Raw genomic sequence first — 25820 nt, 5'->3', positions numbered from 1 at the left:
GTTAGACTTTTTAAATATCATCAAGAGAAAAAACATCAATGGGTAGCAGCTTGAAAAACATTTTTACTCCATATAAGGAAACACCAAGAACCAAATTATCCAAAAATGCAAAGGGCTATCTTGAAATGTAGTGAATGTCCATCACTGAAAATGCTCAGTCATAGGCAATGATCACTTACTAGAAATATCCTACAAGTAACCATATAAGTATAGCTGGGGTAACTGTGGTTAATTTCTAATGAGTTTCTTAATTAGCAGAGGAGTGTAATGGCACACACCTCTGTGATGTCAGGATTTTGGCAATGGAATTATTTGAAGTAGATTAACGAAAGTAACCTAATATCTTGGCTAAAGGGCACTGGATTAAACCCCCACCCCTCCCCACAAAAAAACTATGGTATATCCATAGAATGGAGTAATATGCAACCATAAAAAAAAAATGAGGATGTTATGCTTACTATATTGTACTGATATGGAAACACTACCAATAAAATATTTCATAAAGCAAAACAAATAGAATATAAGGATGTTGGAATGCATAAGTGTGTGGGTGTGGGCATGTGTGGGTGCTCATCTATGCATAAAAAAATTTCTTGAAGAACTCACTACAAATTAGTAACATTAGTTCCTTCAGGGAAGAGAAGTAAATGACTAAGGAACAAAGGTAGACGGAATTTTCAGCGTACTCTCTTACATGTAAGTTTTTAAACATGATGCCAAACTTTATCTACAGCTGCTAAAGAGCACAAAACTCATAAAACTGGCCTCTTATACAAAATTACTCAATAGCTATCATTTGTGACCAGTTAATTAGTCATGAACCCACTCAGTCACATTAAACTCAAGTCAAAATCTCATCTTTTTTTTTTTTTTAACCCTCATCCAAGGATATTTTTCCACTGATTTTTAGACAGAGTGGAAGAGAGTGGGAAAGACAAAGAGAAGTATCTATGTGTAAGAAACACATTTATTGGTTGCCTCCTGAACCTGCTCTGCAGCCAGGGGAGCGGGGGGGGGTGGGGGGGGGGTGCCAGTGGGGGGTAAGCCTGCTCCTATGGTACATGCCCTTGACAGGAATTGAACCCAGGACCCTTCGGTCCACAGGCCTACACTCTATGCACTGGGTCAAGCTGGATAGGGTAAAATCTCCTCATTTTAATAAAAGGTTTCAGGTATGCTTACTGGAACCACAGCCCTCCTTTGATCAAGAGTCTGAAAACCTTACCATTAAAGTTAGCCTAACATGATTCCATAAGGAGCCCTATGCCAGTCCACACTTCTGCTTGATAATTATGCTTTACAACAAATGATAATGTAAAATTCAAGTATGTAAGCTTCCATTACATATCCATTCAATGGAAACGTGGTAGATAAAGAGAGAGTAAGGTAAATGTCTATGTGCTGAAATGGAACAATGGAAAAACAGTAAGGTTTTCAACAGTAAATAAAGCACATCTCCACTGACGCAAAACAGTTTTTTTAAAAGTAGAGAAAGGGTATATGCTTACATATACAGGAGAAATTCTGAATACCCACCAAACTGTTAACACTGGTTGTCTTCTAGGAAAGGAGACTTGAGTGAATGGGTTAAGAGGAAAATTTAGTTTTTACTATTTAAAAACATCAAAGTTTAAAATAGTTGACTGTGTGTTAACTTTACAAAAAATATATTAAAAACTTTAATAGATTTCAGCTTACATTAAAAATAAGGAAACTGTCAGCTACTTGAGAATCTATAAAAATATTAATCACAAGAACCTTTCAGTGCTTATGTAAATTAGCAAACTTCTTTAACTTCATTCATTTTCACTATAAATATATTCCTTAAGAACTTAAATCCCTGTGCAAAGTAAAGAGTAGCACTTAACACAGTGGGACAAATATAGAGTGGTCAAAGATCTGTATGATATGAACTACAAGGAGGGGCCTGCTCTAATAGTAACTCTACAGTGAACCCTCTGCTTTCCCTCAAGCAAAGGTCACTCTCTAAAGCTAACAATTTTTATAAACTGAGCTCAATGCATTTTTTTTTTTTGCATACTGCTTATTTCTTTTCATTTCAGAATTAATGCAAACTCACTAAAAAACAAACAAACACTAAAACTAAAAAAAAATTGACTGGGGAAAGGATAAGAGCCAGCATCTCATCACCTAAAAATAATGGTTAACACTTTGACAGTCTCAGTGAAACTGCACCCAAAACTGAATAAGGCTTACCTGAAATGCTATGAGATAGCACAATGCAGCCAGCTCAGAGAGAGCTCTCCACTGCACATCACTATGCTGACCCATCTTCAAAAGCAGAGAACCAGCATGCATGTAGAAATGTCCTTTTATTTCTAAGAAAATAGCTGAGAGTTCATCATTTCCACCCACACAAGATTTCACAGACTGAAGAGCACCATCAAAACTGTAATATTAAAATATTAAACAGATCTAAAATTTGTTGCACTGTGAATCATGGCTTCGATATTTAATAAATTTATTTCAAGCTTATCTTCCATATTCAAACTCCTAACAATCCATTCTTCTCTATTTTATAAATTATGAATCACCTAGTACTTATTTTTATTCCATATATGCCCTACACTTCAAGCTAAACCTCTAGAATGACCTATTACAAAACTTAGTTCAAGCCCTCCATTCATAGAAAAGATATAGATCAAATAATAAGATTACTTATTATGGTATACTAGGGGCCCGGTGCACGAAATTCGTGCACTGGGTGTGTGTGGGGGGGGGGGGGGGAGTGTCCCTCAGCCCAGCCTGCCCCCTCTCACATACTGGGAGCCCTCAGGCGTTGACCCCCATCACCCTCCAATCGCAGGATCGGCCCCTTGCCCAGGCCTGACGCCTCTGGCCTAGGCGTCCGGCCCGGGCAGCGGGGACCCGCAGCTGCAGCGGCCCTGCGATCGTGGGCTTCGCTTTAGGCCCAGGCAAGGGACCCCTAGCTCCTGGGACTGCCAGCTTCGACCGTGCCCAGCTCCCATCGCTGGCTCCACCCCTACTTCCTGCTATCACTGGCCAGGGCGGAAACGGCACCTGATTCTCCGATCATGGCTGGGGGGCAGGGCAAAGGCGGCCCCAGGGCCGCCTTTGCCCTGCCCCCCAGCTCTTGGCTCCCCCCTGGGTTTCCGATCACTGTCAGTGGCAGGGGGCTTCTTCCTGCTTTCCCTTTCGCCTCCCTGCATTGTGCTTACATATGCAAATTAACCGCCATCTTGTTGGCAGTTAACTGCCAATCTTAGTTGGCAGTTAACTGCCAATCATAGTTGGCAGTTAATTTGCATATAGCCCTGATTAGCCAATGAAAAGGGTAGCTCGTACGCCCAATTACCATTTTTCTCTTTTATTAGTGTTGACTAGGGGCCTGGTGCACAAAATCCATGCACTCGCGGGTGGGGGTTATCCCTCAGCCCAGCCTGCACTCTCTCTCAGTCAAGGAGCCTTCAGGGGATGTCCAACTGCTGTGGAGGCTGGAGAGGCTCCCGCCATCGCCACTGCACTCACCAGCCATGATCCCAGCTTCTGGCTGAGCAGCACTCCCCCAGTGGGAGTGCACTGACCACGAGGGGGCAGCTCCTGCGTCGAGCGTCTGCCCCCTCGTGGTCAGTGTGCGTCATAGCGACTGATCATTTTGCTGTTTGATCAATTTGCATATTAGCCTTTTATTATATAGGATTATATAGGATGTTTCATAATATACCAGGATAAAACTGGGAAACTAAATTTTCTAGTTTCTTCTCAATAATATGGTTTCATTATTTAATTCAAACTTGGAAGTTCTAAAATTAGGTATGCCTTATTCAAATTATAAGTAAGTAACAGATAAGATATTTCGGTTGTTGGATGTGAGGGCGATCTGGCTGCGACATCTGTCACCCCATTGATCGCCAGGGTTGATTCGGCTGATCTGGCTGGCTAGGTGGGTGTCCCCCTCCTCCCTCACCGATCCATGTGCGTCCCTCCCGAAGCTGCGCGCTCGGTCGAAGAGGACGACCTTCCCCCCCCCGAGGAGAGGACCGGTCTTCGGTCAAGGGTATACGAGTAGCTGCGCTCCCCTGCTAGAACCTCCAAACAAGCTCTCAAGATATTTCGGTTGTCAATATCGTAATTGCTCTTCTTACCATATAACTACAGAGTTAAATAAATTGTATTTCTCACTATTATTTGTAATCTATGTACTAATCAGTGCTTCTAAATCAAATGGTCCTCAGATGCATGGATTTATTCCAATGAAACTTTAAGTACAAAATCAGATAGCCATATTTGGCCCACAAGCCCTAGTTAAACCCTTTACTCAACTAACATCGTTATGCAAATCCAAGTGCTGTTTTTGTTTAATGGCATTTATTTTAACAAAAGAGACACTGGTCCTCAAAAAATCAAAATTTAGGAAAACAGAAAAATCATGTATTATATTTTCGTTATCTTGTTTCTAAGCCAAATTATTGTTTCTGAAATACTACTTATGCTAACTATTTATACTAGAACATCTGACAAATGAAGTTTGTTCTTCGATTTTTTTTTCTCAAGATTACATCATTTTTGGAAATAAAATATGGAACAGTTAGAACAGTCATTTTCAAGATTGATTCTATATTAAGCATGTCAAAATTGAATATTAACTATAAAAATAATTTAATCAAGCCTGAACAATTTTATGTTCTCTAAAAATCAAAGCCGTATAAAACCAATTATAATATCCCCACACAAGAAGAATTCCTTCCAAGTGGTTCATCGTATTAAATATTACCCATGGGTGCACTATAAAAATGCAATAAAGATGTTTAGACCAATGAACTGAATTACTACAAAAAGAAAATCTGTAATTTACACGTAAGTCCACATAACATACCTTTCCAATAAATCTCTGCTTTCTTGTATGTCTCTAGTGGAGAGCGTAAGAAGCATAAGATTAGCATAGGCCAGAAGTAAGTCTTTATTGGTTGCTTGCCAGTTACTTTTATCAGAACCCAAACACTGTAAAGATTCCAGATATTCCTATTTTGTAGAAAGAACAATAGGTTATAAAACTTATCAACTGTTATAAAACTTATCCGTTTATGCCTACAAATTCCTTTGCCCTTTCCTATTTGTAAAACCACATTTTTACACCAGCCTATAAAAACATATAGCTATATAAGTACATACACACACAACACACACACATAAATATGTCAATTTTATCTTTCCAAACTATCAATTACAAATTGAGAACATCCTAATAAAAATTTCATTTCACAGGTGCTGTACATAAATAAAAGAAATTTTTATCTTGGGGAGCACTGCTTAAAGGCATGTATGGTAATTATCTATATAGAAGTGTAGAGACCCAGCAATGTTTACCTACCTTAAGGGTTTGTACAACACACAAATTCCATTCTAAACTTGAACGCAAAGCTACGTTTCTCTCTGCCTCGTGGCAGTGGGCCACAGCATCCTTCAATCTTTTATTTGAGCGATACAGCTCTACTAGTCGAATGTTCACATAGACATCATCAGGTCTTGCATAAAGTTCTGACTGAATCAAGTCAAAAAGTTTATTCCATCCATCTTCACCTTTACAATCTAAAAGCTGTTCCTAATTTAAAATAAAAAAACATTAATTTAGAAAAACACCTGTGCAATTTTAAACGCATCATGGCTCCTGTGAGCACCATTCTACCGTGTCTAGCTTCAGTAAATTGAAACCAGAAATACTATCCTACATACTTTATTAGCCCCTTCAGAGTTGAAGCTAAACCTCAAAAAAGTTATGTGCAAACATCTGCAATTATATAGTTGTCCATTTCCCCTCAAAGACTACTAGGACTACTACCCATCCTTGTACACCCATCCCAGGCATTATCAGAGCCTAGGCCTCCCATCAATCCTCATACCAGGTCCTTATTCTCAAACTACTCTGGATCTCCCTAAATCTTACTCAGTCCCTTGTCCACTATGCTCCTACACTGGAGCTCCTACTGTTCACTATCTTCTCAGTGTCTTCACTCTCTGGTCTTAACTGAATGGTGTATAACTTGAGATAGCCGCCATCATTTCTCTGCCATGGAAGCTTTTTCTCTGCTAATGTACATACAAGTAGAGGAAGTGGGGTTTGTGACCTATTCACACCCACTGTCACATACCTGTTTAGAACCCTGCTCTCTAAAGGACATGCTATCCAGCTACTCCATCTATTCCTCCTCATTAGCAACTGGAATAGAAAACTCTCCCTTCATCCTTTACTGTCATTGGTTATTATCAATTACTGTCATTATCAACTGAAAGATGTACAAGGTATATAACTGCCTGGCTATTCAGTTCTTTAATTACCTCATCCCCACTGGTTCTACAACTCCAGCCCCAGCCATCCATTTGACATTGACAAACGTCTGCAAAATATGTATTTTGGTCATACCAATCAGACCACCACACTCCTCTTACTCTTCCACCTCACTAGGAATTCACATAACCTCACTGCCACATATATTTACATCTACTACATGAAAGCTCCATTCAATACAGTGACATCACCAAGTCTTAGTTTTCCATAAAACATACACACACACACACACAGTCCTTTGTTAAGTTAAAATGCCATAATCCCAATATCCATAATTACTACTTGCTTACACATCCTCTCAATTAATTCCATGTCTTTCCTTAGAAGAAGCCTATCATCTGTGTTCTCTGTATCTCTACAATAACAGCTGTGCCACTAAGGGCATTTGGAAATTTAGGAAATCTCAAACTGGTAATGCCTAGAACAAATCCTACTGTACCTTTAATAGACTCACTTTCTCCATTCCTTAAAAATATAACTTCATACACCTCCTCTTTCCTCAAATTTCCCACACTTTCCTTCAACCCTCACTTTCAACTTACGATCACAATTCATTCTTCACTGAGAAAACTGAAGCCATCAGATGTAAATTCCATTCTGTCATATCTACTTATACTTACTTCTCTCTGCTCCCTTCACCTAGCAAAAACCAAGCTCTCTATAAGAGCTATTTTTTTCATTGCCCTCTCTCCTTACCAATCACTCTACTTCTTCTCGATCACTTCCATAAACTTACACTTGGCCTTTCCATATCTGCAAAAAGCCCTAGATTTCAAGTGTATGTTTAAAAAGAAATAAGTAAAGATGAACACCAATATGAATGCTTTTCAAAAATTCTACTCTCATACTCAAGATCTCATACCAATATTTTCATTCATTAAATAAATGCCAAAAAACTATTTCCCTTAAGCCTTAAACTTTAAAAATCAGAATTCCTTTGCTAGAAAGTTACATGTAAGAAAGGTTTAGCTTTAAACATCTTTAAAGAGTTATTAAACAAATCCAGGATCCTGCAGAAGCATCTCTCTAACTTTTGATACACGGCAAGAAAAATAATCTCCTATCATTATAATGCTCCTTAATGTCACTGTCACCAAATGGACTCAACTGTCATGGCCAATAGGGGAATTATGTTTGAGGCATAACACAAAGATAATAAATAGGGTAAAGAAATTTACACACTTAGACCTAACATTTTAGATTAATATTTTAAACCCAGCTGCTTCTCGCGGAGAGAAGAAAACTTAATAAGCCTGTATCATGACTGCAGTGGTGATGACATGAATTTATAGATTTTTTAAATATTTTTTATTGATTTTAAAAAGAGAGGAGGGGGTTAAATATTTTTTATTGATTTTAAAAAGAGAGGAGGGGGAGGGAGAGAGAGAGAGAGAGAAAGAGACATTGATGAGAAACACTGATTGGCTGCCTCTTGCATGCCCCCTACCAGAATCAAGCCACAACTGACCAGGAATCGAAATGGCAACCTTAGTGCATGAGACGACACCTACCAACTGAGCCACACCAGCTGGGCATGAATCTATACATGTAATAAAATTTAAAAGAACTATACATAGACATTGTATCAATGTCAAATTCCCAGGTCTACATTATACTGTAGTTACGTAAGATGTAACCACTACAGAAAGTTGGATGAAGTATACACATGATCTCTCTGTGCAATCTTACAACTTCCAGTGAAAAACCTGTAATTATTTCCTAATAAAAAATTGTTAAAATTCTATCAGAAACATGTATAATGAAGGTAGGTGGTTCTTAAAAACACTATACACTTAAAATTCTATTTAGCTAGCACATTTGAAAAAACTTTGTCCAAGAGTTATTTTGCAAACCAGTATATTATATTCCGTAAAGAATAAAAATCAGAATTGGTTAATATATAAGCAACAACTTCCTATCATTTTTAGTAATTACCTGTAACATCATAGAGAAACTGTCATTGAAGTTTTGCTTGAAAACCTCACTATCCCATAACACAATCCTTTCCATTTTTAGATAGTAATAACCCTAAATTGTCATCCTATGGATAATTTTTACCAAATGAAGTAAAAATTTTGTATCGAACAGCTTGGTTTAATTATTAGCTCCACCATCTAGTTATAAAACTGTAAATCCCTAAAATGTTAGTAATTGAATAAGAGTGAGATACCATTTGTAAAGCATAATAGTGCCTAATAAGACAGCATATGCTCAGAAAGTTTTGAAGAAAAATATTTTTTTTTGACATTATTTTTTAGAGGTATAATTGACATATGACATTGTATTAGTTTAAGATATACAACATAATAATTTGATATATACATACTGGAAAATGATTTCCACAGTAAGTTTAGATAACATCACCTCACAGAGTTACAAATTAGTTTTTCTCATGATAGTAACTTTTAAGATCTACTCTATCAACTTTCAAATATACAGCATAGTATTGTTAATAGTCACCATGCATGCTGCATATTACATCCCCAGAACTTAACGATCTTATCACTGGAAGTTTATATCTTTTGACCACCTTCACCCACTACCCATCAACTCCCCACCCACACACACAATATTTTAATGTCTCCTACTGAAAAGTCATTTAACTCCAAATATTAGAAATAGTTGTGACTACCTTTAGTTTTCCCAACTGCTTTTATCATGTTTTATTCCTTTTTTTCTTACCTTTAATTTATAAATTGCAGGACTTCCTGGGAAAAGTTTAGCTGCTCTTTCAACCCAGTATTTTGCTCTTCCATCAGTAACATCATTTTTACAAAGCAATTCTGCAATCTTCAACACAAGATCTTTTTGTGTTGGGTTTAATTCCACTGAACGCTGAAATCAGAAAATAAATAATAAATTAGTAGGGTTCCTAAAGTACAGATACTCATATATACACATGAAAAACTCTGTTCCTAAATGATAACATGCTATTTCAAAGTTATTACAATTAAACTTAATGTCCTGAAATATTTTTGAAGGTAAATAAAAAGTATGTTTTTATTAGTTATGTCAGGAAGAAGGAAAAAAAAGAAACCACACATATAAGAACAGCATTTCTGACCACATTAGGCTTAAAATTTATAGGTATTCTTCTTCTCAAAGTGCTAACCTCTTAATTACAAATTATAGTGTACTTTAGGCCAAATAATTTAAAATCAGTTCCATGCTGTGCCACTTGTTTTCTTTTGTTTTGTTTTGTTCATCCTCACCTGAGGATATTTTTCCATTGCTTTTTAGGGAGAGTGGAAGAGAGAGGGAAAGACACAGAGAAACATTGATGTGAGGGAAACACATCGATTGGTTGCCTCCTACGCAAGTCCCAACCAGAACCCAGGCCAGGGAGGAGCCTGCAACCAAGGTACGTGCCCTCTGACCAGAATCAAACCCAGGATTCTTTGGTCTGCAGGCCGACGCTCTATCCACTGAGCCAAACTGCTAGGGCTAAGCTGTGTCACTTAATAGTACTGTGATACCTTGTTTTCGTGGCATCCATAATAAATATCTGAATTAATTATTATATAAATTACGCTGGGCATTGTGTGTTTGGCTGTACAAAGCCTAAATTTTAATTTTATAGTTTACCTTATAACATTCGACAGCTTTGTCTATGTTTTCCTCCACTTCATAAAGAAGACCAAGAAACCTGTGAGCTTTGGGATCCCTTTCTTGCACATTAATATATGTAGATATGTATCTGTTTAAAAACAATATTAAAAAAGTAACCTTTAAATAATCACATTTACAGTTATATTTAAATAACTGAAGGGTATATCTTAAACCAAAGCAATCACTCAACTAATTTATATTATTATAATTACTGACTACCACTATTTAAACTAGAATATGAAGATAACTCAAAGTACTCAAACACAAAAGGATAATGCTTAAACACAAACACACATACAAAGCTGACAACATACTATTACCACTAAATGCTACATTTATCAAATGGTTTTGCCAGTGCTACCCACATAATAAATGAATACATGAACTGTTTTTTCTTCCTGATTACATTTTGGAAAAACACTAAAGAGTTTGCATAAAAATCAGAAAGTGATGAGAGTAAATATTTTAAGTCATCATAATGTGAATACTAAAGAGCAACAATTTCCCAAATAACAACTAAGAGAATATATTTATCTTAAAAGAAAACAATATCTAACAGTATTGTGTATCCAGCTAAACTAGAGCAGAGAAAAAATTACTAAATATCGTATCAAATACAGGTCATTTTCATTTCTTAAACCAAGTAACAACTAAAAAGTAAGGAAATATCTTCTAGATTCAGTGAGTAATATCCTAAGGGCAACAATGAAGCAAAAAGTGTCACATTAATAAGGAGGGTTAACAGCCCAATGCTATTAAATAAAAGTGCTCTCACTTTCCTTATCAGCATTTCCATCTTCCCATATATGCCTTTAGTATCTACCTCCCTCTTCATTTCCTCCTTTCCACAACTGCAAATCAGCAAATCAGATCAACAGCCTTTCTGGCCATACTATGTGTGAGACAAAGCCTCAGTGTGACCTACTGAGTAAATTAAAAATCTTTTATACAAGCTATACTCCTGTCCAGAAATCAAAGTTTAATTTTGTATTCACTGCTGTTTTCCAGCTGATTAATGTACCAGATATGTAACCAGGAAGAAATTAAGATACAAGCATGGTTGTCTTTTATTCTAACCCAGGACAATCTTTAGAAAAAGTATTTTAAGGCAAACAATTTGCCTTTGGTAGGCATGCAGAAAATACTCATTCCAGGCTCAACTCCAAGGAATCTAGGCTAGTCCTTAAGATCAGTCTGAGTGATGAATCCCTTATTTCCAGGACATACTTAGGAAGAACTGCTGAAAAATGGCAACAGTTTTTTACCCATTTCAAAGAAGAACATGATTTTGGAAAACTAAAGCATGTTTAGTTTGGTACTTACTTTTTAGCAAGATCATATTCTTTAGCTTCATAGTACAGCTTTGCAAAGTAGAATCCTTTCATTGATTTCTAAAAAACATTAAAAGTTCTTTATTTTTCATATTTCAAATTTTGAAAATTTTTCATAAGAACTAAAAATCTGTTCTAATAAAATTAATATTAATATATTTCATTTTTGTTCACTTCAGAGGTAAATGAAATTGCTTGTAGAAAAGCATGTATGCTCTGAAAGCCATGATTCCACATAATAATTCTATATAATAAAAGCCTAATATAATATACTAAGTATCTGGTCATCCAGTCGGCCATTCAACCAATCAAAGTGTAATATGCTAATGATATGCTAAGGCCACTCAACTACTCGTTATGATGTGCACTGACCACGAGGGGGCAGACAGTTGACTAGTCGCTATGACGTGCCCTGACCACCAGGGGGCAGACGATCTGACCTGTAGGTTAGCTTGCTGCTGGGGTCCAGCTGACTAGAACTGAGCAAGACAGGCTGGACACACCCTGGAGCCCTCCAGCGGTCCCTCCCCGGCCCCAATTGTGCACCAGTGGGGTCCCTAAGCCTGGCCCTCTCGCAATCTGGGCTGAGGGACCTCCCCTGAGTGCACAAATTTTGTGCACTGGGCCTCTAGTTTTCATCATAAAACAAAGCAAATTTAAGTACAGCAACATAAGACCATTATCAGAAATTAAGAATTTATGTCAGTGCCCTGGCCAGGTATGGCTCAGTTGGTTGGGCGTCATCCCATACACCAAAAAGGTTCTGGGTTGGATTCCTAGTCCGGGCACGTACCTGGGTTGCAGGTTTCATCTCTGGTGGGGGTGGCATGTGGGAGGAAAACCATCAATGTGTGTTCTCTCTCTCTCCCTCTCTCTCTCTCTCTCTCTCTTCCCCCACCCCCAGCCGCCTCACCTCTCTCCTCTCCACCACCCCCCCCCCCGCCGCCCACCTCTCAGTAAGCATATCCTCTAGTGAAGATTTTAAAAAAAGAATTTATGATTCTGTTTCTAAGGCAAAAGCTTTAAAAATCATTTGGTGCCACTCTCTTACTTTACATATAAGTAAACAGATACTTTGGGATGGATGGGGAAGTATACCAGAAACCTCTATTTTACCATGTGAAAGCCTTTACAGGTAAGAATAAGCAGCTACTACTTCAGACCTATTAAGGCACTGGGGATTTATTCCCTGATCCAGGCACTATTCTCTGTACAGATCAGTATTTTATACTTAGGAATTAAAAAGGCAGAAATAAACACTGAATTCTTCTGGTAATAAGCCAAGCCCACACTCTGGCTCTTTTATTTCTATACTAGAAGCCCAGTGCACGAAATCACGAAACTCCACCCACTAGCCGCCCCGCCTTGCTCGCAGCCCCACCCACCCACACGCACCCACCCACCCGAACCAGTCTTTGGCCATTACAGCATTAGGGCCACGGGCTTTTTATATATATATATATATATATATATATATATATATATATATTCCAAAGTCCAGAATGTCGGGACACAATAGCTAGTTTTATATACATGTCATAGGAGTATACAGCCATTAAATATCTTATATTTTTAAACTATACAAGGACACAGAAGAAAAATCAAGGTACTAAGTGAAAAACAGTAGTCTACAAAGCAGTATATTTTCATTTACTGATAGGCAGTTAGACAGACATGAGCAGAGCAAGGATGATGGATCAGTACAGAAGGTCATCAGGGTGGAAAGCCCTGGGTACCAGACAAGGGGCAAAACAGAGAAAACATGGGCCTCATCCCCAGGCTAATCTTTCCTCCTAACATATCCCTGGTTATGCAGTTTGAACTCCTTGATCGTTCATTTTGATGATCATGGCTTTAGACCCTCTGATCTTTTCCTTCCTAATAACATCTAGGCTTCAGTTTTATTTCAGCTCCAGGCCCAGAAAAGGAGCAAAACCAGACAAGTAATACCATGGTTGCCTCAGGACTAGCTACAATGACTAATGACCCCCTGGTTCCAACCAATTAGTGGAGACCAGGACCGTGAAAGAGCACACCTGGAAAGCTTATGAATATTCTATTGCAACCCTTCACTGAGACCTTCCCTAGGATTCCTGCCAGCAAGAGATAAATACCTTTAACACAAAGGACCCCATTCCCTTCCTCCTCTTCTACCCCTCCAGGTATATATCTCCTAAACTCCAAAGAACCCCACAAGACTTGCAACCAGGGAAGCAATGGGAATAGCAGCTTGTTCTGGGCTAATAACCCCCTAAACCTGTCTTCAAGGCCCTCTTTTTCTCTGACTTCACAGTGAAACAAAGCTGCCCAACCTAGGCTCTCCTATTTGCATCTTCCTTGTTTCACTGTCCCAAATGTCCTTTTGCTGCAGCCAATAAATTCTTGCTGGTTTTGTTGCACTTTGTTTCTTTTTTTAAAAAAAAATTTTTTTATTTATTTCACAGAGGAAGGGAGAGGAAGAGGGAGAAAGCCAGAAAAACATCAATGATGACAGAGAATCATTGATCGGCTGCCTCCTGCACACCCCCTACTGGGGATCAAGCCATAACCCAGGTATATTTCTTGACCAGGAATCAAACTGTGACCTCCTGATTTATGGGTCCATGATCAACCACTAAGCTATGCTGGTGGGGCTGCACCTTGTCTCTTGATTAAAATCTTTCAAGAAGACTAGAACCAAGGTCTCATTGTCTCCCTGGTAAAAAAAAAAATTTATCTGTAAAAACTGCATATTCAGGCCCTGGCCAATGTGGCTCATTTGAGCATCATCCCATGCAGCAAAAGGTTGCTGGTTCAATTCCTGATCAAGGCACAGGCCAAGGTTGTAGGATCAATCCCCAGTAAGGGATGTGCAAGAAGCAGATGATCATTGTTTCGCTTTCACATCAATGTTTCTGTCTCTCTCTCTCCTTTCTGTCTCTCTAAAAGTTAATTTTTAAAAAATCTTTTAAAAATGCATATACAGGATCTATTCATTGTGCCTACTGTTCACCAGGCACTTTCTGGGGAACTGAAAGTCTCTGTCTTCAGAAAGCCTGTATTTTAGGAGAAATGAGAAGCAAATAGTATGGGAGGACAGCGCACTATTTCACAGTATTTCATCAATTATCTGCAATATGCCAACTTTTAACAAAGATAAAATCAATATTCATCTGACAAACTACATATATTCTAACACTGCCTGTTTAGTTAGAAGTGTTTCTCCTTTTTTAGTTGGTAATGGTGGTGGGGCACAAACAATGGCATTATAAATTCTATAAAACTAGAGGCCCAAAGCACAAAATTACTGCAAGAGTAGGCCTTTGCAGCCCGGACTGGCCCCGCGGCCCTGCCCTCCACCCACTGGTTGTTCCAGAAGGTTGTTCCGCCTTCCAGTCTAATTAGCATATTAGCTCTTTATTATATAGGCCTAGAGGACTGGTGCAAGAAATTCGTACATGGGGGGTGGGGGGGGAACGTGTCCCTCAGCCCAGCCTGCACCCTCTCCAATCTGGGCACCCCTCGAGGGATGCCTGGTGGGATTGGGCCTAAATGAGCAATTGGACATCCCTCTCACAATCCAGGACTGCTGACTCCCAAACACTCGCCTGCCTGCCAGCCTGATTACCCCCTAACCACTCCCCTGCCAGCCTGATTCACACCTAACTGCTCCCCTGTCTGCCCGAATGCCCCTAACTGCCCTCCCCTGCAGAACTGGTCCCATCAACTGCCCTCCCCTGCAGGCCTGGTCACCCCCAACTACCCTTCCCTACCAGCCTGGTCACCCCCAACTGCCTTCCCCTGTTGGCCTGGTCGCCCCCAACTGCCCTCCCCTGCAGGCCTGGTCCCTCCCAACTGCTCTCCCCTGCTGGCCTGATCGCCCCCAACTGCCCTCCCCTGCAGGCCATCTTGTGGTAGCCATCTTTGACCACATGGGGGCAACCATCTTGTGTGTTGGAGTAATGGTCAATTTGCATATTATCTCTTTATTAGATAGGGTGAGAGGCAGGGCTGTCAAAAAAAGGTCTCATTGCCCTAGCTGGTTTGGCTCAGAGGACAAAGCGCTTCAGCCTGCTAACCAAAGGGTCTCAGATTAAATTCTGGTCAAGGTCAGGTGCCTGGATTGCAGGTTCAATTCCCAGGCCCTAGTCAGGGAATGTGCAGGAGGCAACCAATTGATGTGTCTCTCTCACATGGGTGTTTCTCTCTCTACCCCTCCCTCCCTTCCACTCTCTAAAAAAAATGTATCCTTAGGCGGGGATTAACAAATAAGTAAATAGATGATAAATATAAATAAATGGCATATTAATGTGCCTAAGAAGTAACTAAGTCAAAGTAACATGAAAGAGGTTTTGTCTAAATGCTTCCAAGAATCCCCTTAATAAGACAGCACAGCAGATGGAATTTCAGATAATTCCCCACCGCCTTCCCTGACTGAAGCATGCCATCATTATTTATCACAAAATCCTATTTATTTCCATCACTACATTTATACAAGTTGTAATTATTTGTATTGCTTTTACTAGCATGAGTGTTTGTCCTCAAAACTGTAGGCTCGATCAGGATAGGGCCCCTGTGGCTTATAACTACCACGGATCCAAGAACATTATCTCACGGGTGATATATATTCAATATTTACTTAAATACAGATAAATTTGTGTGCTCACTGATTATGACCTTATGATAAACTAGAGGCCTGGTCCACGAAATTCGTGCACGGGTAGGGTCCCTAGGCCTGGCTGGCGATCAGGGCCTATCGGGGCCTTCCGGCTACTGGCTGGGGCCTTTCTTCGTTCCGCGCTGCCACCTGGTGGTCAGTGCACATCAAGGAAGCGATCGAACTCCCGGTCTCCGGTCAAACTCCCGAGGGGACACTTTGCACATTAGCCTTTTATATATATACTAGGGGTCCGGTGAACGAAATTCGTGCACTGGCTGTGTGTGTGGGGGGAGTGTCCCTCAGCCCAGCCTGCCCCCTCTCACATACAGGGAGCCCTCAGGCGTTGACCCCCATCACCCTCCAATCGCAGGATCGGCCCCTTGCCCAGGCCTGACGCCTCTGACAGAGGTGTCAGGCCTGGGCAGGGGACCCCCAGACCCCTCCGATTGCTGGCTCTGCGCCTTGCCCAGGCCTGATGCCTCAGCCAGAGGCGTAGACCCCCATCACCCTCTGATCACCTGATCGGCCCCTTGCCTAGGCCTGACGCCTCCGCCAGAGGTGTCAGGCTTGGACAGGGGATCCCCATCTCCCCCCGATCACTGGCTCTGGCCCCCGCCCAGGCCTGAGGCCTCTGGCCCAGGAATCATGCCTGGGCAGGGGACCCCCATCTCCCTCTGATTGCTTGCTCCACTCCCCGCCCAAGCCTGACGCCTCTGACCCAGGCCTAATGCCTCAGCCAGAGGAGTTGACCCTCATCACCCTCCTCCGACCACCAATCACCGGATCGGCCCCTTGACCAGGCCTGAGGCCTCCGGCAGAGGTGTCAGGACTGGGCAGGGGACCCCCAGCTCCCTGCGGTTGCAGGCTCCGCCCCTGCCCAGGCCTAACGCCTCTGGCTGAGGCATCCGGCTCGGGCAGCGGGGACCCGCAGCTGCAGCGGCCCCGTGATCGTGGGCTTCGCTTTAGGCCCAGGCAAGGGACCCCTAGCTCCTGGGACTGCCAGCTTTGACCGTGCCCAGCTCCCATCGCTGGCTCCACCCCTACTTCCTGCTATCACTGGCCAGGGTGGCAAAGGCGCCTGATTCTCCGATCATGGCTGGGGGGCAGGGCAAAGGCGGCCCCAGGGCTGCCTTTGCCCTGCCCCCCAGCTCTTAGCTCCCCCCTGGGTTTTTGATCACTGTCAGTGGCAGGGGGCTTCTTCCTGCTTTCCCTTTCGCCTCCCTGCATTGTGCCTGCATATGCAAATTAACCGCCATCTTGTTGGCAGTCAACTGCCAATCTTAGTTGGCAGTTAATTTGCATATAGCCCTGATTAGCCAATGAAAAGGGTAGCTCGTACGCCAATTACCATTTTTCTCTTTTATTAGTGTTGACTAGAGGCCTGGTGCACAAAAATTTGTGCACTCGGGGGGAAGGAGGGGTCCCTCAGCCTGGCCTGTGCCCTCTCGCAGTCTGGGACCCCTCGGGAGATAACGACCTGCTGGCTTAGGCCTGCTCCCGGGTGGCAGAGGGCAGGCCCAATCCCTAGGTGCAGCCCCTGGTCGGGCTCAGAGCAGGGCCGATTGGGGAGTTGGGGCGCCGCCCCCTGTCATGCACAGAGCAGGGCGGATCGGGAAGTTGCAATGCCACCCTCAGTCACACTCAGGGTAGGGCCGATTGGGGGGTTGGGGCACCGTCCCCTGTCACACTCAAGGCAGGGTCGATGGAAAGGTTGCGGCGCCACCCCCGTCACGCACAGAGAAGGGCCAATCAGGGGGTTGGGGCGCTGCCCCCTGTCACGCACAGAGCAGGGCCCATCAAGGGGGGATGGGGCTCCGTACCCTGTCACGCACAGAACAGGGCCCATCAGGGGGTTGAGGAGCTCCCCCCGTCACTCACAGAGTAGGGCCGATAGGGGAGTTGGGGCACCGCCCCTTGTCACACACAGAGCAGGGCGGATCAGGGGGTTGGGCACCGCCCTCGATCACCCACAGAGCAGGGCCGATCAGGGGGTTGGGGCGCCACCACTGTCACACTCAGGGCAGGGCCGATGGGGAGGTTATGGCTCTACCCCATCACACACAGAGCAGGGCCCGTGGGAGGTGGGGGGTTGGGGCGCCGCACCCTGTCACACACAGAGTAGGGCCGATCAGGGGGTTGGGGTGCTGCACCCTGTCACAAACAGAGCCACAGGGCAACCAGGGGGTTGGGGACCTCCCCCCTATCAGGCACAGAGCAGGGCTGATCAGGAGGTTGGGGCGCCTTCCCCTGTCACGAACAGAGCAGGGCGGATAGGGAGGTTGTGGCCTTGCCCCCTGTCACACACAGAGCCGCAGGGCGATCAGGGGGTTTGGGCGCTGCCCCCTGTCACGCTGATCCTGGTGCCGAGAGGCCTCTCAGCTCTGCTGATCCCGGTGCTGGGAGGCATATTATCCTTTTACTATATAGGATAGAGGCCTGGTGCATGGGTCGGGGCCGGCTGGTTTGCCCTGAAGGGTGTCCTGGATCAGGGTGGGGATCCCCACTGGGGTGCCTGGCCAGCCTGGGTGAGGGGATGAAGGCTGTTTGCAGCTGGTCACACACCCTTCAGGGTGGGGGTCCCCACTGGGGTGCCTGGCCAGTCTGGGTGAGGGGCTGAGGCCTGAAGCTCCCAACTGCTCCTTTTTTTTTCTTTTTTCTTTTTTTCTTTTTATTCTGGGCCAGCTTTAGCTCTGACTCCAGCTCTGAGGCCTCTGCTGCTGAAAGCAGGTATCTGGTTTTTTGGGGTTCTATAATCGAAACAAGGCATAACTCCAGCTCTGAGATCCCGGCTAGCTGAAAACAGGTTTCTGGGGTTTTGTTTAGCTTCTATATTTGTTACAATGTTTGAAACTGCAGGCTCAGAGACTGGCAAGGCAGGTGGGGAACGTTGGAGTCCTCCGTCACTGAAGCAAGCAAGCCTCATGTTAGTTTCAAGCTGCCTGGCTGCCAGCCACCATCTTGGCTGGCAGTTAATTTGCATATCGCCCTGATTAGCCAATGGGAAGGGTAGCAGTCGTACGCTAATTACCATGTTTCTCTTTTATTAGATAGGATTGATAGAAGACTTTTAAAACTTGATTAGTCCAAAGAATATAAAAATTTGATGTTTTTGCTACATTACTAATTCTCCTCCATAAAGTTTCTATCAATTTAGTTCTCTACTCAGTATTCTATGCCTTAATCAGAGTATATATTCATCAATACTGATTTTTTGCATTTCTTCAATCGCTGCTAATTTGATAGGTAGAAGTACCACTGAGTCAACCTAGCATTTCTCTAATTAATAAGATAGTTTTAATAGTCACACTCAAATATTTATAGTATAAGTTATTAATGTACTTTAGCTATTCCAATTTTGAGAGGGCCGAGAAAAAAACTGAATAATTTTTAAGAGTTCTGAACCAGAATGATATTTGAGGGTTTTTCACAGTTTTCCTAGGTTGACATTTGTCTCAGTGCTTAATGAGTTTGGGAAATAAGACTTCAAGTTTTACACAGTAATAATCTTTACTGTTTACTGTTTCAGATTACAAGATTTTTAAAAAGGCCTTTCTCATTTGAGATACATGAAGTATTCATCTACATTTTCTTTCAGTTTCTCCAAAATTACTGTTAAGTCTGAAACATTTTGGTAAATAATGTAGGCTAAAGCCCTATTTTTTAAACAAATAATTAACAAGTGTCAATTCTTCAAGCAGCATCTATTAAATAATTCATCTCTTCACACATATATACGTAAACGTTTTACATATCATTCATAATTGAATACATATATATACAATCATGTATGTTTACATGTAAGTAACATGTATCACAGCAGTGATACGAGGGCTAGGAGGAAAGGAATAGGATTCTTTTGTTATTACAAGTTACTCATATTACCAATGAAATAATGCAGTGTTATTTGAAAGCAGACTTGGTTTACATATAAATGTATATTGCAAACTCTAGGGCAACCACTAAACAAGTAAAATAATAATACATCTCGCTGATAAGCTAAGAAAAAAGCAAAAATGGAATCATAAAATGCTCAACTAAAAAACAGTGTGGTTCAGTTAGTTGAGAGGCATCCCATGCACTGAAAGGCTGCTGGTTCCATTTCTGTTCAGGGCACATACCTAGGTTGAGGGTTCGATCCCTGGTTGGGGTTCGTACAGGAGACAACCAATAGATGTTTCTGTTTCTCTCACTTTCTCTCTGAAAATCAGTAAAAACAGATTTTAAAAAACACAAAGGCAGAAAAAGAGTAAAAAACAAAAACAGGAACAAACAACAAGGACAACAAAAAGAAAACAGCCACAAATATAGTAGATATGAATCCAACTATATCAATATCACCTCTAAATGCACTAATTAAAAGACAGCATTGTCAGAGTGGATCAAAAATTATGATCTGCTGGTGTGGCTCAGTTGGCTGAGCATCATCCCATGCACCAGAAGGTTGCAAACTCAATCCCCAGTAGGGGGCACACAGGAGGCAGCTGATGGATGTTTCTCTTTCATGTTGATGTTTTTCTCTTTCTCTCCCTCTCTCTCCAAAATAAAAAAAAAAATTAAAAAAGTATGTTCCAATTACAGGTAAAAGCAAAAACCCTCTTAACATGTTAAGCGCCCAGCTTGTTTTGTCTTCCGGACAGAAAGTATAGTGTCAGTCACTGGTAACTGATTGGGCGCTTAACGTGTTAAGATTTCTTTCAGATAGCAAAAACACATATAATGCAGGTCTTTCATTAATGCAAACTTTCAATAGCAGGAATACTCTTTGCTTTAGCCATTTCAGCTTGCAAAATGTTTCATAGAAACACTAAGTACATACAGCTGACCCTTGAATAACATAGGGGTTAGGAGAACTAACTCCATCCCAGTTAAGAAACCATGTTTAAGTAGCCCACATCCCCACCCCTGCAAACGCAGATTCTCAAATTCAGATCAAAAGTAGTTTCAATCCTCAGTTGGTTGAATACACAGATTCAAAACCCAGGGATACAAAGGGCTGACTGTATATTTATTGGAAAAAAATCTGGACATAAGTACACCCACGCAGTTCAAACCCATATTGTTCAAGTGTCAACTAACTGTATATGTTATCTACAAGAAATCCAAAGTAAATATTGAAACACATAGATTAAGCCCAGCTGGTATGGCTCGATGGGTGTCGTCCCATGAACCAAAAAGTTGCTGGCCCACCAAAAGACTGCTGGTTTGATTCTGGGTCAGGGCACATGCCCAGATTTTGGGCTCAATTCCCGATGGGGTGGTGCAGGAGGCAGCCAATAGATGTTCCTTCTGCTATCACGTGGGTGTTTTTCTTTCTCTCTCCCTTCCTCCCTCCCTCTTTAAAAATCAATAAAAATGTTTTTTTAAAAAACATACATACAGATTTTTAAAACATGTTGGAGCCGTGGCTGGTTTGGCTCAGTGGATAGAGCATCAGCCTGGAGACTGAAGGGCCCCGGATTCAATTCCAGTCAAAGACACATCCCAGATTGCGGCTCAATCCCCAGTAGGGGGCGCGCAGGAGGCAGCCAATCAACGATTCTCTCATCATTGATGTTTCTCTCTCTCTCCCTTCCTCTCTGAAATCAATAAAAATATTTTTTTTTAAATGTTGTAGAAAATTACATTAACTGGAACCCTGGTCACAGTGTACTCTGTGGTTAGAGCCCCACACACTGAAGGGTCGCCAGTTTAATTCCCAGTCAAGGGCACGATTCCCAGTCAAGGGCATGTACCTAGGTTGCAGGTTCACTCCTAGCCCTCAGTCAGGACACATGCAATGGAAAGAGTATCCTCAGGTGAAGATTAACAAGACAAAAAAAATAACAACAAAAAAAACACACATTAACTCAAAAAAGATATATGTGCCCCCAGGTTCAGTGCCAATGGCCAAGATATGGAAACAACCTAAGTTAAGTGTCCGTCAAGGAAGACTGGATATAGAAAAGGTAAGTATTTATATACAGTGGAAAAATAATGAAATCGTGCCATTTGAGACAACATGAATGAACCCTGAGAGCATTATGCTAAGTGAAATAAATCAGACAGATATCACATGACCTCACTTACCTGTAGAATCTTTTAAAAAATAAAAATTAAAGAAACCAAGTTCATCGATGATAGAACAGACTGGTGGCTGCCAGAAGGGGTGGAGGAGAGGGTGAAATAGGTGAAGTGAGTCAAAGGTATAAACTTCCAGTTATAAAATAATGTCATAGGATTGTAACTTACAGCATGGTGGCTATAGTTAATCAACACTAATAAAAGAGAAAAATGGTAATTGGCGTACGAGCTACCCTTTTCATTGGCTAATCAGGGCTATATGCAAATTAACTGCCAACTAAGATTGGCAGTTAACTGCCAACAAGATGGCGGTTAATTTGCATATGTAGGCACAATGCAGGGAGGCGAAAGGGAAAGCAGGAAGAAGCCCCCTGCCACTGACAGTGATCAAAAACCCAGGGGGGAGCTAAGAGCTGGGGGGCAGGGCAAAGGCGGCCCTGGGGCCGCCTTTGCCCTGCCCCCCAGCCATGATCGGAGAATCAGGCGCCTTTGCCGCCCTGGCCAGTGATAGCAGGAAGTAGGGGTGGAGCCAGCGATGGGAGCTGGGCACGGTCAAAGCTGGCAGTCCCAGGAGCTAGGGGTCCCTTGCCTGGGCCTAAAGCGAAGCCCACGATCACGGGGCCGCTGCAGCTGCGGGTCCCCGCTGCCCGAGCCGGATGCCTCAGCCAGAGGCGTTAGGCCTGGGCAGGGGCGGAGCCTGCAACCGCAGGGAGCTGGGGGTCCCCTGCCCAGTCCTGACACCTCTGCCGGAGGCCTCAGGCCTGGTCAAGGGGCCGATCCGGTGATTGGTGATCGGAGGGTGATGAGGGTCAACTCCTCTGGCTGAGGCATTAGGCCTGGGTCAGAGGCGTCAGGCTTGGGCGGGGGGTGGAGCAAGCAATCAGAGGGAGATGGGGGTCCCCTGCCCAGGCATGATTCCTGGGCCAGAGGCCTCAGGCCTGGGCGGGGGCCAGAGCCAGTGATCGGGGGGAGATGGGGATCCCCTGTCCAAGCCTGACACCTCTGGCGGAGGCGTCAGGCCTAGGCAAGGGGCCGATCAGGTGATCAGAGGGTGATGGGGGTCTACGCCTCTGGCTGAGGCATCAGGCCTGGGCAAGGCGCAGAGCCAGCAATCGGAGGGGTCTGGGGGTCCCCTGCCCAGGCCTGACACCTCTGTCAGAGGCGTCAGGCCTGGGCAAGGGGCCGATCCTGCGATTGGAGGGTGATGGGGGTCAACGCCTGAGGGCTCCCTGTATGTGAGAGGGGGCAGGCTGGGCTGAGGGACACTCCCCGCCCCCCCCCCCACACACACACACACACACACACACACAGCCAGTGCACGAATTTCGTGCACCGGACCCCTAGTGATACTATAATACATATTTGAAAGTTGCTAAGAGAGTAAATCTTGTAAGTTTTCATCACCAGAAAAAAAAGTTCGCCCTAGCTGGTTTGGCTCAGTGGATAGAGCATCACCTGCGGACTAAAGGGTCCCAGGTTCGATTCTGGTCAAGGGCAAGTGCCTAGGTTGTGGGTTTGAACCCCAGTAGGGGACGTGCAGGAGGCAGCCAATCAATGATTCTCTCTCATCATTGATGTTTCTCTCTCTCTTTCCCTCTCCCTTCCTCTCTGAAATCAATAAAGATATATATATTAAAAAAAAGTTCTGTAGCTATGTATAGTGACAGATGTTAATTAGACTTATTACGGCAATCATTTCACAATATATACAAACAGGGAATCATGTTGTACACCTGAAACAACATAATGTTGTATGCTAACTATACCTTAATAATAAATAAATAAATATGAATAGTTGGGGAAAGATATACCAATCTAATACTAGTCAAAAGAAAGCAAGAGCCCTAACTGATTTGGCTCAGTGGATAGAGCATCGGCCTGCAGACTGAAGGGTCCCAGGTTCGATTCCGGTCAAAGGCATGTACCTTGGTTGTGAGCACATCCCCAGTAGGAGGTGTGCAGGAGACAGCTGATTGATGTTTCTCTCTCATTGATGTTTCTAACTCTCTATTCCTCTCCCTTCCTCTCTGTAAAAAAAAATCAATAAAATATATTAAAAAAAAAAAAAGCAAGAGAAGCTATCTTAATTTCAGGCAGAGAAGACTTCAGAGCAAGGAAAGCTACTGGATCAAGAGAAGCATTACATATTGATGCAGTAGTCAATTCACCTAGGAGACATAAAAGTCCTTAATGTGGTATGCGCCTAAAAACACATGACTAAAAGGATAATAAAGGAAGATTATGAACAACTCAACCCACAAATCTGATAACCTAGATGACATGAACCAATTCCTTAAAAGACACAATCTGCCAAAATTCACACTAGAGAAATAGCTGGCCTGAACAGGCCTATTTTTATTAAAGAAATTGAATCAATAATTAATCACCTCCCAAAACAGAAAATCACCACGCCCAGATGGGCTCACTAATGAATTCTATCAAACATTTAAGGAAGAAATTACTCCAATTCCCTATAATCTTTCCAAGGCTAAAAACAAAGGAAACACCTCCTAACTCATTCTGAGGCCAACATTACCTTAACACTAAAACCAGACAAAGACATTACAAGAAAAGGTAACTGCAGACCAACAATGCTCGCAAACATAGATGCAAAAAAAAAAAAACCCTCAAGAAAATATTAGCAACTGAATCCTAAAATGTATAAAAAGAAGCATATGTCATGAACAATTGGTATTTATCCCAGGTATGCAACACTAGCTCAGCAAAAAACAATGATGCAATCCAGCATATCTACATCTGATTCCAAAGTTTACGTAGAATAACAATAATAGCCAACAAGATACTGAAGAAAGTTGGGAGGACAGACATTACCTGACTTCAACACAAAGCTAGAGTAATCAAGACAATGTGTGATGTAAGTGAAAGTATAAACAGTAAAATCAGACAGAACAGAGTGCCCAGAAATGAGTCAAATAACTGCAACAAAGGAGGAAAGACAATATAATGGAGAAAAGTCTTTCAACAAAGGTTAGAACAATTGGACATCCACGTGCAAAGTAATGAATCTAGACACAGACCTCACACCCACCCTTCACAGAATTTAACTCAAAATGAATCACAGACCTAAATGTAAAATACAAAACTATAAAACTCCTAGTAAATAACATAGGAGAAAATCTAGATGACCACAAGTTTGGCTATAACTTTTTAGATACAGCACCAATGGCACAATCCATGGAAGAATTAATAAGTTCTATTTCATTAAAATTAAATTTTTCTGTTCTACCAAAGACACTGTCAAGAGAATGAAGAGAAGCCACACCCCAGGAGAAATCATTTGCAAGGAACATCTGAGAAAGGCCTATTATCCAAAGTACACAAATAACTCTTAAAAATCAACAATAAGAAAACAACCCAATTAAAAAATGGGGCAAAGTCAAAAGACCTGAACAGAAACATCATCAAAGAAGACATAGAGACAGCAAATAAACATATAAAAATTAAACAAGCTAATGTGGAGGGTACTACCCACATCAGGTGGCTCAGTTTGTTGGAGCGTCCTTCTGTACACCAAAATGTTGTAGGTCCAATTCCCGGTCAGGACACACACCTAGGTTTCCAAGTTCGATCCCCAGTCAGGGCATGTAAGGGAGCCAACCAATCGATGATGATCATGTTTCTCACATTGATGTTTCTCTCTCACACATCCGCCCTCTAAAATAATCAATCCTCAGGTGAGGATTTTTTAAAAAGCACAATGAGGGGACATTATATTCATTCCTATTAGAAGAGCCAAAATCCAGAACACTTTCACCACCAAATGCTGGTGAGGATGTGGTGCTACGGGAACTCTTTCATTGCTAGTGGGAAAGCAAAATGGTGTATGCACATA

General features: G+C 42.3%; 1 protein-coding gene across 4 annotated transcripts in view; it reads right to left on the bottom strand.

Moving 5' to 3' along the window:
* Positions 1-25820, bottom strand: part of LOC132230615 (E3 SUMO-protein ligase RanBP2-like) — a 96765-nt gene that overhangs the window by 62767 nt on the left and 8178 nt on the right. For 3 of the 4 annotated variants that reach the window (XM_059688336.1, XM_059688334.1, XM_059688335.1), the window contains exons 2-7: positions 11261-11328; positions 9914-10025; positions 9011-9163; positions 5354-5584; positions 4859-5004; positions 2218-2410 (exon numbers count right to left, since the gene is read on the bottom strand). In XM_059688336.1, coding sequence (XP_059544319.1) covers positions 2218-2410; positions 4859-5004; positions 5354-5584; positions 9011-9163; positions 9914-10025; positions 11261-11328 — 903 coding nt within the window. Of the gene's footprint in view, positions 1-2217; positions 2411-4858; positions 5005-5353; positions 5585-9010; positions 9164-9913; positions 10026-11260; positions 11329-25820 lie in introns of those variants that run through there. The other variant, XM_059688337.1, reaches the window with a different exon arrangement.

The sequence above is a fragment of the Myotis daubentonii genome, chromosome 3 (genome assembly GCF_963259705.1).
Source record: "Myotis daubentonii chromosome 3, mMyoDau2.1, whole genome shotgun sequence".
Classification (NCBI taxonomy): domain Eukaryota; kingdom Metazoa; phylum Chordata; class Mammalia; order Chiroptera; family Vespertilionidae; genus Myotis; species Myotis daubentonii.
This window is presented reverse-complemented; position numbering and strand designations above follow the sequence as displayed.